The 16,387-nt window shown below is 33.8% G+C and overlaps 3 protein-coding genes across 3 annotated transcripts; all 3 read right to left on the bottom strand.

Annotated features, from left to right (window-relative positions):
- Positions 1 to 1,895: 1,895 nt before the first annotated feature.
- Positions 1,896 to 6,504, bottom strand: LOC135833096 (esterase E4-like). The gene is made up of 10 exons (XM_065346716.1): positions 6,236 to 6,504; positions 6,021 to 6,158; positions 5,744 to 5,903; positions 5,473 to 5,658; positions 5,181 to 5,395; positions 4,962 to 5,115; positions 4,693 to 4,865; positions 4,462 to 4,621; positions 3,991 to 4,108; positions 1,896 to 3,905 (listed from the first exon to the last, which is right to left on the bottom strand). Exons 1-10 carry the CDS (start codon positions 6,374 to 6,376, stop codon positions 3,716 to 3,718), a joined length of 1,635 nt encoding a protein of 544 aa, XP_065202788.1. The 5' UTR covers positions 6,377 to 6,504; the 3' UTR covers positions 1,896 to 3,715.
- A 2,156-nt stretch (positions 6,505 to 8,660) lies between these two features.
- LOC135833097 (esterase E4-like) lies at positions 8,661 to 11,178 on the bottom strand. The gene is made up of 10 exons (XM_065346717.1): positions 10,961 to 11,178; positions 10,746 to 10,883; positions 10,473 to 10,632; positions 10,225 to 10,410; positions 9,933 to 10,147; positions 9,708 to 9,861; positions 9,432 to 9,604; positions 9,196 to 9,355; positions 9,001 to 9,118; positions 8,661 to 8,914 (listed from the first exon to the last, which is right to left on the bottom strand). The coding sequence occupies exons 1-10, from the start codon at positions 11,099 to 11,101 to the stop codon at positions 8,740 to 8,742; spliced, it is 1,620 nt and encodes a 539-aa protein (XP_065202789.1). The 5' UTR covers positions 11,102 to 11,178; the 3' UTR covers positions 8,661 to 8,739.
- Positions 11,179 to 11,800: 622 nt separating this feature from the next.
- LOC135835417 (esterase E4-like) lies at positions 11,801 to 16,054 on the bottom strand. Its single transcript, XM_065349661.1, has 7 exons — positions 16,047 to 16,054; positions 14,638 to 14,804; positions 14,309 to 14,529; positions 14,075 to 14,234; positions 13,818 to 13,990; positions 13,568 to 13,727; positions 11,801 to 11,859 (listed from the first exon to the last, which is right to left on the bottom strand). The coding sequence occupies exons 1-7, from the start codon at positions 16,052 to 16,054 to the stop codon at positions 11,801 to 11,803; spliced, it is 948 nt and encodes a 315-aa protein (XP_065205733.1).
- Positions 16,055 to 16,387: the final 333 nt, after the last annotated feature.

The following is a 16,387-nucleotide window of genomic DNA, read 5'->3' as shown; positions in this document are numbered from 1 at the left end:
TACATAGATAAGGTAGATAGATAGATTGATAGATAACTTCACTTGATGATATTAACACCTCACAATTCTCTGAAATGTGTAATCATTTGCACTATCTATACTTAGTATTTTATAGTTGCTATCTATTCATGGATTTTTTTATGAAAAAGAAAAAATACTTTAAACACTGTAGGTATTTACATGTCGTGTACTTGTTTAGTTGTTTAGGTGAAATGTTTTTCTTTTAAAATGACTAATTCCTCGAAGTCTATAGGATGTTGATTGTTGTGTAAAACCTACAATCTCTCAACAAAAGACGTTTCTTCCGTGTTTGGTGTGTTTGGTGATACCTAAGTTATGGAATGAATAGGATGAACTGGTTTAAGGGTGAGTTCGTGCGGGGTAACGTTGACAAAACACTGACTCGATGTCGCCGCTCTACTATTGCAAACAGGATTTTAGCTACCTGCTACCCCGTCTCACCGCACATCCGTGCATCTTATTCAAACGCTGAATAGACCCATTTAAACTCGAAATTTGGGCCCTTTAACTTGAAAATTGGTTGGCCTGATAATTTTTTTCATATTCTAGAGAAGTTGAGGCGTCGATTAAAAAAAAAATTAGCTTTCTAGGTGCCATAGAACGGGCTAGATATTTTTTTTTGATTTTCACGTATTTTATCGTAATTTTTTGTGTATTTTTGAACTAAACAGTAAATTTGACGCAGATGATCAATTTTGATCTGATAACAGGTTACACCATTTCAAAGAGCATCGCATTTTGAACATTTCCCTCGTTTACATTACCCATCTAGCGTTTTTAGTTTTCGAGATAATTTAATTCAAAATTGTATAACTGAAATTCAAAATTTGAATTTATAATAGCTCAAAAACTAAGCACCCTAGAGGGGTAATGTCAGTGAGGGAAATGTGCAAAATTTAATGCTCTTTAAAATGAGACATTAACCATCTTCATCTTTTTTTTCGTTTTCGATATATTGCAGAATAATCGAAAAAACGGCAAAAACAGCCCATTTCAACTCGAAATTTGGGCCCTTTAACATCAAAATTTGTTGGTCTGATAATTTTTTTCTTATTGTAGAAACGTTAAGGTTTCGATTAAAAAAAAAATTAGCTTTCTAGGTGCCATAGAACGGGCTAAATATTTTTTTTTGATTTTTCACGTATTTTTCGGGTATTTTTTGGGCTGGCGCTTTATTTAATAGATAGAATAGGGATATGTAGTATAGAATAGGGATTTTTTATAGGGGCACGCAAGAGCACGCAGTGCCCTCAAAGAAAATTTCGAAAATATTCAAAAATTGCCATAAAAATTGAAAAAAATTAAGAAATTTGAAAAAAAAATGAGAAAAAAAACAACTTTTGAGAATAAACGTGCCCCTAAAAAATTAAGAACCAAAAAATGTCTGGTCTAGGATATGTAAGAATTGTAGGATACCTTGAATCGGAGTGTGTTGATGGGTGGCTGTCCATAAGGAATTCCAAAAAAGGAATAGAATTCTGTTCCAGAAAACTCGGATGCTTTTTTAAGACCTCGAATTTTTCCTTCATTTACAGTGACTATCACTTTTTCGGTCATTTTGTCACTTAAAAAAGTCGAATTAGGCGGTATTTATCGCGAGTGAATTTCGCGGCTGCTGAAACAGCTAGAATGTGTTTTTTCTGAACATCAAGTTACAAGTACTTCGTAAAAATATTCATAATGTATGACGTAGCAAAGTAAAAAAGTTAAATTGCTCGAAGATGTCATCAAAATTGCTCGTAGATCTTTCGTCGTTACGAATTTCATCGCCAATTCATTTTCATTTTACGAGCGCTGTTTTGTGATGTATCGTTTTTAGCCTTGAAATTGTCTCATATTTTTTTCAAACCTACATATTTGAAAATTTGCATACTTAATTTGTTTTATTTACTTGAATATGTATCAATCTATCATAGTGTCGAGGAGCGACGTAAGTAAGAACCATTATTAGCGAACGACGCAACAGAAATGTTCAATTTTAATGATGTGATCTTACTTCTTACCACGAACGTGCTACAGTAGTTAAAAAAGTATTTACATGAAAAATTAGTTTGCTGAAGTAGAAAAACTTGTTGCATTATTGTACAGCAAAAATAGCAAAAGGTGTCTAACAGGTACTGCAGGTACTGCAAGTACTGTAAAAGTACTGCAAGTACTGTAAAGTACTGCATTTTGCCTGAAAAGTACTGTATTTTTCTCAAAATCATTGATTTAAAATTTTTTAAAAAACCTCAAAATGAATTAATTGGTGAAAATTAAAAAAAAAAAAAATGTTCATTTTGTAACTCAAAAGATGCAGGGTGTCCACAAGCCTGGAAAACCGGGAATTTGGTCGGCCTGGAAAAGTCAGGGAATTTGGTCGGTCTGGAAAAGTCAGGGAATTTCGTAATTTTCACGCAAAATCCATGGAATTTAAAAAAACGATCAATTGCAAATTTCAGATCAGGACCTGTTATGAAAGGAAAACATTATTTTTTACTTCTCGAACCACAAATTTTCAAAAGCTTTTGCCCTCGCTTCGCTCGGGCTTGTTTTCTTTTCTTTTTAGATGGTCAGATGAACATTTCTAGATAATAAAAATCAAAGTTTTAGAACCAAAAAATGAACTCACGAAAAAACATCGTTTTTATGCATCTCGAAATACAAATTTACAAGAGCTTTCGCACTCACTTGGGCCTGTTCTGTTTTCTTTTTCAAAATCAACTTCCTTTAAAAAAGCATAATTCAAATTCTAAAATTTTAAAAGCCAAAAAAAACCTACCTACTCGTTTTCACATTAAAAAAAATCGTTTTTATGCCTTTCGAAATGCAAATTTTCAGAACCTTTCGCCCTCGCTTCGCTCGACCTTGTTCTCTTTTTTTTCAAAAGTAATTGACTTCCTTCAAAAAAACATCATTCCAATATTAAAATTTAAAAAACCAAAAAATAAACTCTTCTCATTTAAAAAAAACCTCGTTTTTAGGCATCTAGAAATGAAAATTTTCAAAAGTTCTCGCTTCGCTCGGGCCAATTTGTTTCTCAATTTTAAGATGAACAAATTTCACATTTTGATGCCTCCAAAAATCCATAAATGAACAGAAACATTTTCAAAAGTTATTATGAATATTGTAATCAATTGGCCAAACTTGATGCATGTTTTATTCATTTATTTATTGATTTTTAATTTAAAAAGTTAATAATTAAAGTTGAGCTGTTTTTTATATCCGAAGAAGTATCCAGTTCAAAGAGAAGCTTATAAAAAAAATACACCCCCCAAAAAATTTTTTTTTTTCTTTAACCAAAGTATGGGGTAAGCATAGAAAATTGAAAAAAATGGTCTGGAAAAATGGAAAAATTGGTCTGGAAAACCTGGAAAAGTCAGGGAAAATCATTTCCAGAAATGAGTGGACACCCTGAAGGTGTTCCCGTATCTTATAGTTTGAAGCTGTGACATTGATAAAATATTTTGCAATGTGATTGTGAAAAGACCATGATTAATTTTTTACTTCTGTAATTTTAATTTGTTTCAATTGAAATACACTTATAATGTTATCGACAAATTCCAACTGGTTCAAAAATTTAATTTTTTTCTGGGGGGGTCGGTGTAAGCTGGATAAAAAAAAATATAAGGTAATGCAAAAGGTACTGTAAAAGTACTGCATTTCTTCGGAGAAATTTTGTTAGACACCCTGATTAGGTACATCGATTCATAAATTAGCTAGGTACTACATAATCCTCGGCATTCGATCTGGCATACTTCTTGCGTATTCGTTCCCAAAATTCCACCCTGTCGTTATTCAATTTACCATCAACCATTACCATAGGATTGTTAATGCTCAGATAACACGGTTTTTCTGGCGTAGATGATTCCCACTTCACTGGGAAATTTTCATAATTCGGATTTCTTGATAAAAAATTAGTATATTTGTATCATAATTGTGATCACGAACTTTATCGCTGTTATCATTTCAAGCGATATTTATTCTTACCCTGTTCTAGCGAAAGTAGTGACGAGTTGAGTGAATGTTTCCACCATTTTGCGTGTTTTATTATCCTTCGGGTTGCCAAATCGATTCCAGTAACTGAAGTCACTACCATGAAAAGTTCCTGAAAATTTCATCTACTCGCTAATTTGTTGTTCTTCAGTAGACACGAATACAGAAGTGAGGAGCTCATTGCAAAAATAGCCCTTGTCCAAAATGAAAATAAAAATAAAAAATAAGCAAGACAAAAACCCACTGTGAAGTCCTGATGAATTGCTATAGTGTATTCAAAGTGATTTTTTTATCAACTTGAGTAATTCCTGTTACTCTTAAAAAAACTTTTAGAGGACCATCATACTGATGCATCCATACAATGTAGTGGAGAAAAGAACCGCCCCAGTTTTTTTTTTTTTCAAAGTGACAAGAGCTATTTTTGCAATGAGCTCCTCAAGTTTTTCGTTCACGTCACGTACCTACCTTCAATCGGTTCATCAATCATGTTGTTTAGTATCCCATTTATAGAAATAATATTTCCTTCGAATTCAAATTTATAAACGAATACGGAGGATGGCAAGTCCTCTGATATCGGATTGATGACCGTTTCATAAACATCGAACATCGATACGTCGCTTTGAATCTATCGACGCGAATCTATTATTTTTCGTTTATCATGCCTACGGATTGTTCAGATCATTGAAACTTTCTTACATCCATTTTAACGGACAATGGTGCTTGTTCGACAGGTTGACTCTCCAAGTAAAACGCTTCCACTTCTTTGTAGATTGACTGGACATCATCGTTACTGAGGTGATATCCCCATCCGAAAAAATTTTGACGAAAAGAACCTTTGAAGTTTTTCTCCGTGAATGGCCGCACTGCACCTTGATAAATGGTACATACATAGATTAGATAATTTGAGATTTTTGACGAGTCGAATCACTTCAAGTAGGTACATTGATACTTATTAGCCAACTTACGAACAAATCCCATTATAGATTCAATTTGTGAAAATCCTATCATGATTGGTATTCGTGGCATTGTTTTTATCAGATTTTTCGGTAAATCTGGTAAAATATCTCCTCGATCGAATGTTGGATTAAACACACAAATCGGAAGGATAGGAGCAATGGTCTAAGAAGGTTATACTCGAGTAATCGATTACAGAGTTTGGCAATACATTTGATGCTTTTAATTACCTCTTGTAAAGTATTTTGGCACCGTCTACATCCTTCAATCAGCATTACCGCATCTAGCTTCTTTAAAAACATCAGTATTTTCTTATTGTCTTGAAAGCTGCCGTCGTAACCGAACTGTTTTGCTATTTCTAGAGCATGATCTTCATTTGTTTCTTGAAGAGGTGCGGGTGAATTGTTCAAATGCGCACCCATCATTACGGCTTTGTGAAATAGACCTGTTTATGTGAGAAATTAACGTTTGCAACCGTAAATTTATACGTTTTACTGCAGTTTTATTAAACTTTTATCGCACCTTTAGCTGAAGGCGATAACATTAGCATGTGAGTAAGTGCTGATCCACTGCTGCTCCCAATTAATGTCACGTTATCTGGATCGCCTCCAAATGATCGTGCATTATTTTTGATCCATCGAAGTGATAAAACTATATCTTTAACCGCTTGATTGCCAGAACATTCCTTTAATCTCAAGTTTAAGAACCCTGCAAAATAAAACACAAAATGAAAGATCTTTTTTTTTTAAAAAAAAAAAAGTACCTATGTTTATGTAGACAAATGTTTGATTACCCAAAATATGCAATCTGTATGCAATGCAGACATATACGATGTCATTATGCATTATGAATTCAGGAGATCCGTAGAATTTTGTTTGTGGTGAACCGAAGCTAAACGCTCCTGGATGAATGTTGACTATTACTGGCATAAGAGCTTCATTATTTTGTGGCAACTGAGTCAATAGTGAAATAAACATTTCAAAGTTTCAATTTTCATTCACATTTCGATTGTTGCCTATACCTAGGTAGTTAGGTACTGCAGCTAATATGTATTTGAAACTAATATGTACCTTTGTCGTATAAATATTATTAAATAAGCAGTCTTCTGTTCCTATAAGCTCATAAGTCAGTAATGAAAATTGTATGCATCCTTCTCTTTCAACCGTTGCATCGTATATATCTTTCCAAGGTTTTACTTTAACTGGATCCTGTAATATGTACAAGCAATATGATACGTTTTCTATAGATATACCTACTTGCTGTAATGCAATTACAATCAAATTACCTTGAACCGGAGCACATCTGTAGGTGGTTTTCCATAAGGTACTCCTAAGAAAGAATAATATTCGGTACCAGAAAACACAGATTTTTGTTTGATTCCTCGAATTTTTCCTTCGTTTACAGTAACAACGAGCTTTTCAGACATTTTTGGTTTTTACTTTTCAGTCTTTTCTAAAAAATATACTATACGAAGCAGTAAAATTGCTTGGGTACCGTAGTTTGGGGTAATATCGGCCTCCTGGGTTAATATCGGCCACTCTCATTTACGTTCGAATTTATTCCACTACCACTCCTAGTGATGATCAAAAGTACTAAAATTTGGTATCATTGGAAAGAGAAAACTCAGGGCTATCGATTCGTGTAATCACAAAGCTTGTAGAAGTAACTGGGGAGGTTTCCGGTATCAGTAAACAAAAATGCGAAAAAAAGAGAAAATTTTTTGTCTGCAAAACTCTTTCTCGATCATAATGAAGATATAGAAATACAGTAAAACTGATTGCAGAAATGGATTCCTTGTGTTTTTTAGCATCTAGTTACGAAAAAAAAATGGCCAAAAGATTAATTTGCGAGAGAGTAGGGCACATTTTATTGAAAAAAGGCTGTGATTTTGCTGTCAAAAAAGTTGATATTTTCACTGTTATCAACGCTATTCTGCCAAAATTATGTCGAAATGAATTTAAAATTGTGAGTGGTGATGTTTTAGAAACACGATCTAGTATAAAAAGTAAGGCCGAAGATAAGAAATGCAAAATTGGGCCCACCATAAGCAATTTTCGAAATTTTGCACAATGACAGCGCCGATACAGTAGAAATATCCGATATTATCTTTTGCACTCGACCAATTTTGGGGAGATGGACCATAAACGCCTAAAATGGACTGCTTTTCAATTTCTAACAGTAAATGAAAAATTTGAGAAATTTTAAACTGATTTTTTATGGGAAATTTTTAAGGTGGCCCATATTAGCCGAACTGCTGGCTAATATCGGCCACCTTTTGAGAAGCCATAAATCAAAAACATATAATCCAAATCCAATTTTGCACACATTAATCGATAGCAGAAGGTTCAAGGTACCTTCATTTCAAATTTCAACCCCCCAAGTCTCCCCATTGTGGAGACGCATTGAAAAAACCTCCAAAACCCGGCCGATATTACCCCAAACTACGGTATTTTATTACGACTGATTGCGCCACGAAAAAACACAAGAATAAGTACATACTTCGATAACCGTAAGGAAAATTCTGAGTATAGTTTTATTGCTTTTAACATCTAGATATGGAAAAATTTTGAATTTCTTTTGAAAAATGTATTGCCAAAAGGTACAATAGGATACGTCTGTCTTGTTTATTCGATAAAAAAAAATTCACAAGTTGAAGTAGGTAGATGAAAATATTTTTCTGGTTTAATAATTATTATACAATTCTATCAAGTACTCTCTAAATTTGAAACAGTCAAATTTCACTGCTTAATCGTAAGTCAACTGGGAAAATTGTATGCAGCCTTCCTTTTCAATCGTGGCATCCTTTACATCTTTCCAAGGTTTTGCTTTCAATGGATCATTTATGTGCAATTGATGGATATAATTTGTGTACATCTAGTTTGATTATAAGTCTAAGAGAAGATTTTTTGTGTGGACATGCGGGAGCACGCAGCGCAGTGCCCTCAAAGAAAATTTCGAAAATATTCAAAAATTGCCATAAAAATTGAAAAAAATTAAGGAATTTGAAAAAAATAATGCAAAAAAACAACTTTTGAGAATAGAACCAAAAAATGTCGGGTCTAGGATATGTAAGAATTGTAGGATACCTTGAATCGGAGTGTGTTGATGGGTGGCTGTCCATAAGGAATGCCAAGAAAGGAATGGAATTCTGTTCCAGAAAACTTAGATGTTTGTTTAATACCTTGAATTTTTCCTTCGTTTACAGCAACTACCACTTAAAAGTTAAATTAGGCGGTATTTATCGCGAGTGAATTCGCGGCTGTTGAAATAGCTAAAATTTGTTTTTTCTGAACATCGAGTTACCTACCTACTTTGTAAAATGTACATAATTTTGTATGACGTAAAGTAAAAAAGTTGAATTGCTCGAACATGTCATCAAAATTGCTCGTAGATCTTTCGTCGCTACGAATTTCATCGCCAATTTATTTTCATTTTACGTCTACGAGCGCTGTTCTGTGATGCATCGTTTTTAGCCTCGAAATTGTCTCATATTTTTTTCAAACCTAGATGTTTTAAAATTTGCATTATTTGTTTTATCTACATATGTAGGTAAATAAGTATCAATCTATCATAGTGTTGAGGAGCGACGTAGATACGAGTAAAAACCATAGCGAGCGACGTAACAGAAATGTTCAATTTAATGATGTGATCTTACTTCTTACCACGAACGTGCTACAGTTAAAAGTTAAAGTATTTACATGAAAAATTAGTTTGCTGAAGTAGAAAACCTTGTTGCATTATTGTACAGCAAAAATAGGTACATCGATTCATAATTAGCTAGGTACATAGTTAATCATCGCCATTCGATCTGGCATACTTCTTGCGTACTCGTTCCCAAAATTCCACCCTGTCGTTATTCAATTTACCATCAACCATTACCATAGGATTGTTAATGCTCAGATAACATGGCTTTTCTGGCGTAGTTGATTCCCAATTCACTGGGAAATTTTCATAATTCGGATTTCTTGACAAAAAATGAGTATATTTTTATCATAATTACAATCATGAAATTTATCCCCCGTTGTCATTTCAAGCGATATTTATTCTTACCCTGTTCTAGCGAAAGTAGTGACGAGTTGAGTGAATGTTTCCACCATTTTGCGTGTTTTATTATCCTTCGGGTCGCCAAATCGATTCCAGTAACTAAAGTCGCTAGCATGAAAAGTTCCTGAAAATTTTATCAACTCGCTGATTTGTTTGTTGTACGAATACTTACAGAAGTAAATTTTCGTTCACGTCACGTACCTTTAATCGGTTCATCAATCATGCTGTTTAGTGTCGCGTTCATGGAATGAATATTTCCTTCGAATTCGAATTTATAAACGAATACGGAGGAGGGTAAGTCCTCTGATATTGGATTGATGACCGTTTCATAAACATCGAACATCGATACGTCGCTTTGAATCTATCGACGTAAATTTATTATTTTTCGTTCATTATGCCTACCGACGATTGTTCAACTTCAAATGTTGCAATCTTACATCCATTTTAACGGGCAATGGTGCTTGTTCGACAGGTTGACCCTCCAAGTAAAATGCTTCCACTTCTTTGTAGATTGACTGGACGTCATCATCACTGAGGTGATATCCCCATCCGAAGAAATTTTGACGAAGAGAGCCTTTGAAGTTTTTCTCCGTGAATGGCCGCACTGCACCTTTATAAAAGGTACATAGAAAATTAGACATATACCTACCTACCTACCTATGATAAATACGTAGAATCACTTGAAGTACGTTGATACTTATGAGCCAACTTACGAACATATCCCATTATGGATTCAATTTGTGAAAATCCTATCATGATTGGTATTCGTGCCATTGTTTTTATCAGATTGTTCGGCAAATCTGGTAAAATATCTCCTCGATCGAATGTTGGATTAAACACACACATCGGAAAGATAGGAGCAATAGTCTAAAAAGATTACACTCAAGTAATCGATTACAGAGTTTGGCAATACATTTGAGGCTTTTAATTGTACCTACCTCTTGTAAAGTATTTTGACAACGTTTGAACCCTTCAATCAGCATTATCGCATCTAGCTTCTTTAAAAACATCAATATTTTTTTATTGTCTTGAAGGCTTCCGTCGTAACCGAACTGTTTCGCTATTTCTCGAGCATGATCTTCATTTGTTTCTTGAAGAGGTATGACTGCATAGTTCACATGCCCACCCATCATTACAGCTTTGTGAAATAGACCTGTTCATGTCGGAAATTAACGCTGTTAATTAAACGTTTTACTGAAGTTTTAAACTTTTTTGCAAGCACAATCGCACCTTTAGCTGAAGGTGATAGTATTAGCGTGTGAGCAAGTACTGATCCACTGCTGCTCCCGATTAATGTCACGTTATCTGGATCGCCTCCAAATGATCGTACATTATTTTTGATCCATCGAAGTGATAAAACTATATCTTTAACCGCTTGATTGCCCGAACATTCCTTTAATCTCAAGTTTAAGAACCCTGCAGAATAGAACACAAGATAAAAGACGTAGGAAAAAAAGAGCAAAAAAATGTTTGATTACCCAAAATATGCAATCTGTATGCAATGCAGACATATACGATGTCATTATGCATTATGAATTCAGGAGATCCGTAGAATTTTGTTTGTGGTGAACCGAAGCTAAACGCTCCTGGATGAATGTTGACTATTACTGGCATAAGAGCTTCATTATTCTGTGGTAACTAGTTGATGGGCAGTGAAATAAAAATTTCAATTCTTATATTCACATTTCGATTGTTACCTATACCTAGGTAGGTACTAGGTACTGCAGCTAATATTCATTTGAAACTGATACCTTTGTCGTATAAATATTATTAAATAAGCAGTCTTCTGTTCCTATAAGCTCATAAGTCAGTAATGAAAATTGTACGCAGCCTTCTCTTTCAACCGTTGCATCGTATATATCTTTCCAAGGTTTTACTTTAACTGGATCCTGTAATATGTACATGCAATATGATACGTTTTCTATAGATATACCTACTTGCTGTAATGCAATTACAATCAAATTACCTTGAACCGGAGCACATCTGTAGGTGGTTTTCCATAAGGTACTCCAAAGAAAGAATAATATTCGGTACCAGAAAACACAGATTTTTGTTTGATTCCTCGAATTTTTCCTTCGTTTACAGTAACAACGAGCTTTTCAGACATTTTTGGTTTTTACTTTCAGTCTTTTCTAAATATACTCGTACTTTACGAAGCAGTAAAATTGCTTGGGTATATTTTATTACGACTGATTGCGCTACGAAAAAACACAAGAATAAGTAACTTACTTCGATAACTGTAAGGAAAATTCTGGGTAGTTATAGTTTTATTGCTTTTAACATCTAGATAATATGGAAAAATTTTGCATTTCTTTTAAAAAATTTATTGCAAAAGGTACGATAGGATACGTCTTGCTTAATCGATAAAAAAATTCACAAGTTGAAGTAGATGAAAATATTTTTTTAGTTTAATGCACAATTCTGTTACTTAATGTATTAATTTGAAAAGTGATGATTTATCAACATTTTTTATAAAATTGTTCCTTTATCTTATCCCAAAATTCCAATTTCTCGTTATGCAATTGACTATCAACCATTGCCAAATCATCATTTATGCTCAGATAACAGGGAGAATCTGGCTTGGTAGGTCTCCAGTGAACTTTCACATCTTCATTATTAGGATCGCTAAAGAAATTGGTGTACTTGTGAAATAATATGTAATATTTATTGAAAATTGTTCAGCAGGGCTGATGAACGAAACGATTGTTTTGTTCTGTTCTGTTGATGAACAAAAACTTTTCATTTGTAAAAGGTTCTGTGTTTAATTCTACAACTATTTTTTTATGTTCTGTTCTGATTTTTGCTATCATTTTTCCTTCACTTTCATGACTGATTCTCCGACAAGATGAAGTTTTTTACTCGTACCTGCTTTGAAAATTAAACCATTGAAAGGCAAAACGATAGTTAGGTACTTGGAATCATAAAAATAAAGCGTGAAACATGAAAAAGAGTGAATAATTTATATAAAATTGAAAAAAAAAATACGTAGGTATTGTTTTGTTCCAATTATTGTTCTTTTCTTCAAAATATTGAATATTTCTGTTCACTTATAGCTCGGCATATGGCAATAGGAATAATTGCACTGCCCCTCTCCCTCTCCGATCACTGGGACAACTTTTTTCTTAGAGGGGACATCCTAAGGAACATTTTAAAGCAATTGACTTGGAAAGCCGAAATTTGGAATACATTCTATTTTCGACTTGCCAAATCGATTAGAAACGGTTTCAAATCGTTTTTAGCAGTTCTGGAATCTCCAGCACATTTTTAAAACTTTGTCATCAAATGAAGTTGGAAACCCGAAATTCACACTGTTCTCCAACTTAAATAACACGCTTTTAAATCGACTACTGGCGAGTTACTTGAAGTCATTTTGGAGCCTGAAACGATTTTTTGAAAATTCAAGGAACCTCCATGTAGATTTTTAAAACTTGAAAAGAAATTACTGGAGCCTCCACCAAATTTTTCAATGCTCGAAATTTCTATAAAATGTTACCAAATAGAGCTGGAAATCTGCATTCTAATTTCAACACGCTATATCGAGCGGACTGCAGGTGGGTTCAAGTTATTTTGGCGCCTCCAGCGACTTTTTGAAAATTCATGGAGCCTCCAGCAGATTTTTTTAAACTTGAAATTTCCACAAAATTTCATAAAATGGAGTTAGAAAGCTGAAATTTTATTCTGTAAACTAATTTCAATGAATGAAGTCAACTGCAGATCGTTTCAAGTCGTTTTGAAGCCTCTAGCTATTTTTTGGATCCTCATGGCCGATAAGATTAATGTTCCTTAGGATGTCCCGTCTAAGACAACAGTTTTCGCAGAGGACCGGAGGGGGTTGCAATTATTTCTATTGTCAATGACGGATTAGCGATCGTTGGCTCAGACTGTTCGAGTATAACGTTCAGAAAATTTGAAACTTATTAATGTTTATCATTATTTTGTTCATAGCGTTCTGTTCTGTTCTGTTCACCAGTCCTGCAAGTTTAATCGATTTTTTACCCGGTTCTTGCAAAAGTGGTGATGAATTTTGTGAATGTTTCTACCATCTGTTTAGTTTTAACGTTGAGAGGATCGGACCACCGTGTCCAATAATAACCATCATCGCAATGAAAAGTACCTTCGGAGAAACAAATCAAAAATATCAGCGATTTCAAAACGAAACAATTGACGAGATTTTGGGACCCGATGTTATCAAAATTTCTGCTTTTTCATTTACATAGGTAAGTATTCATTTATTTTTCACAGTTATTTTTGAATGTGGAAAAATGAAAATATGGATGGATGGGCATTGGACAGATTTTATTTTGAAAAAAGAAACGTGCAAGAATATGAACCCTCTAATATAAATCTAATTCGCGAAGGCTTCAGAATAGCTCCAAAATGTTTTTATGGCTGAGTAAGAAAAATTTTGAAAATATGTGTCGTAATCGAAGTTTAAGCTTTTAAAGTTGAATATAAATTTTTCCGCAGAAATTCAGCATTTTTTTTAGCGAATAGGGACAAATGAATGTCGAAGGAAAAAAGTACCGGAGTTTCTTACCAGCTGGTATGTAGATGTACTTTATCTGAAAATTACCTTCTATTCGTTCGTCGAACATATTCTTGTACATACTTTTCATGGTAACAATTTCACCTTCGAATTGAAATTTATAAACGTATACGGGCGATTCTGGATTGGACGCCACAACATTGATTAATGTATCATAAACATCTGATAACATGATACCAGTCTGAATCTAATGACAAAAAAAAGTTGAGTAGGCAAAAATGAATGAAAGATGGTGGTATGTGCGTGTAATGGATGACTAATGAAATGCCTCACTTACATCTATCTTTGTTGATAAAGATGCTTCCTTTATTGGCTTTCCCTGTGTGTAGAACGACTCGACTTGTTTGTATATTAGTTCAATATCATCGTCACTCAAATCACGCCCCCATCCCCATTTATTTTGACGAATTGATTTTTTGAAGTTTCTTTCGGTACATTCTCTAACTCCCTCTAAGTGAACGCAAATTTGTAATATCCGCTCCATATGCTTGATTTATAATTAAGTCACCCAGATATCACTACTGTTTCACTTACGAGCAAACCCTAGAATAGATTCTCTGTCGCAATATCCGAAAAGTAATGGAATTTTCGAAGTCGACTGTATTAAATTTCTTGGAAATTCGGGTAATATTCCGTTCTCACCACAGTCAACGGTTGGTGTGAAAACTCCGCAAGGAAGAATCGGTGCGATATCCTAGAATAAATATTGATTTAGACTTCGTTGATTTTACCTGAAAATTGCGAAGAATTAAATTACTCTTAGCGTACCTGACGAGCTTCCCTCACAAGCTGACTTCTGTATTCTCCAACAAAATCCAAGGGACCCAATTTCTTTAGAAATGTCAAAAGTTTTTTTTTGTCATCAACACTTCCTTTATAACCGAACGAACTTGCGAATTTGTGGACAATTTGCTCGTTTGTATCTTCGCCATATGGGTCGTCAGGATTAAATATGTATAATCCCATCATTACAGCTTTATGAAATAGACCTAAAAAATTAAGTTGAATCATTTAATTATGGTCAATATTAGGTTATGAATGAACTGTCAACTCAGAATAGGGAAATTTTTTTAATGATCATGATGATTATTTCATGCCTTCTGTCTCTGGTGATAACATTAATATATGAATGATGGCTGCTCCACTACTGCCTCCCAGCAGAGTAACATTTTCCGGGTCTCCTCCAAACGATTTTATATTATCTTTTATCCAACGTAGCGATAGCACGATATCTTTGATGCCTTGATTTCCGGAACACAGGAAGCTTCAAAACGACATGAAACCACCTGCAGTCGACTTCATACCGTGTTGAAATTAGATTGCAAAGTAAATTTTGGTTTTATAACTGAATTCCATGAAATTTTATAGAAATTTCAAATTTCAAAAATCTACCGGAGGCTTCGTGAATTTTCAAACAGTCGCTAGAGGCTGCAAAACGACTTCCCCCCTCTTAGAATTCAATTTAATAATGTGTTAAAGTAGGAGTACAGGGTGAATTTCGGATTTCCAACTTCATTTGATGAGATTTTATGGAAATTTCAAGTTTCAAAATTCTGCTGGGTGATCTAATGAATAGAGTAACTAATGAGGAATTAGCCAATGATTTTAATAGATACTTCACCCACCTTCCCCAACAAACCACAAAAAAACCAAACTCTTCATGGACAGGTTATACCCCTCTCTCATTCCTATCTGAAAAGGTGCAAGGCTCCATATTCCTCCACCCTACTACACCATGGAACTATGTACTACACCTATTGAGGTGTGTAAAACTAGAAAAATTGAACAACTCCAAAGCAAAAGATATATACAATATAGATATAAAGCTGATAAAGGATGTCAGATATGCTATATCTGAGGTCCTCTCTAGGCTATTCAATGATTGTTTAGTACAAGGGGTCTTCCCAGATTGCTTAAAACACAGCATAACAACCCCAGTATATAAAAACAAAGGACAAAAAGATAACATATCAAATTTCCGACCAATATCTATAATACCAGTCTTTGCCAAAATCTTTGAGAAAATCATCTATGTGAGAATTTCATCCTATGTCAACTCCAAAAATATTCTTAGCCCAAATCAATTTGGATTCGTCAGATCAAAACTTAGTACTTCAGATGCCATTTATGAATTATGAACTAGTCAATACAATCTCTGATATGCTACAAAACAATGAAAAACCTATTGGTATATTTTGTGACCTCTCTAAAGCTTTTGACAGAATAAAACATAATATCCTTGTGGCTAAATTAGAACATTATGGCATTAGGGGTATCGCCAAAAAACTTATAAAATCCTATCTAACCAATAGGACACAAAGAGTAAAACTAGTTTCTACACGGAAAAAAAAAAGTATAGGTAATTTTTATTATTTTAGCACAATAACCGGATCCCATTCGAAAATACAGTAGAATTTATTTTAGAACTTGGTACTTTCAACTGGTCACACAAATTATTTTTAATGTGATAGCATGGTAAAAATTATTCCTCCATAATGACTTTTACTGTACCATTATAGTAAAAATAACACGAACCAATAATGTAAAAATTAATGTATGTTGAAGAAAAAATACTCCTCTTGAAGTAATTTTTACTATTTGAAAAGTAAAAATTATTCTATCGTAATAATTTTTACTATATTTTAATAGTAAAAATTACTCGAACCAATTGTGTAAAGATTAATAGGCGTTGAAGTAAAAAATGCTCGTTTTGAGGTAATTTTTACTGTTTGAGAAATAAAAAGTAGATACTTGTGGTGAGGTAATTTTTACTTTGGAGCAATGATATCAATTTTCAAAATGAAATTTTAAAAAATTAAAATGAAGGGGAAGGGTTGCGCTAATTTG

Source organism: Planococcus citri, chromosome 1, assembly GCF_950023065.1.
Source record: "Planococcus citri chromosome 1, ihPlaCitr1.1, whole genome shotgun sequence".
NCBI lineage: Eukaryota > Metazoa > Arthropoda > Insecta > Hemiptera > Pseudococcidae > Planococcus > Planococcus citri.
The sequence above is the reverse complement of the archived record's forward strand: the minus strand, read 5'-3'. Positions and strand labels throughout refer to the sequence as shown.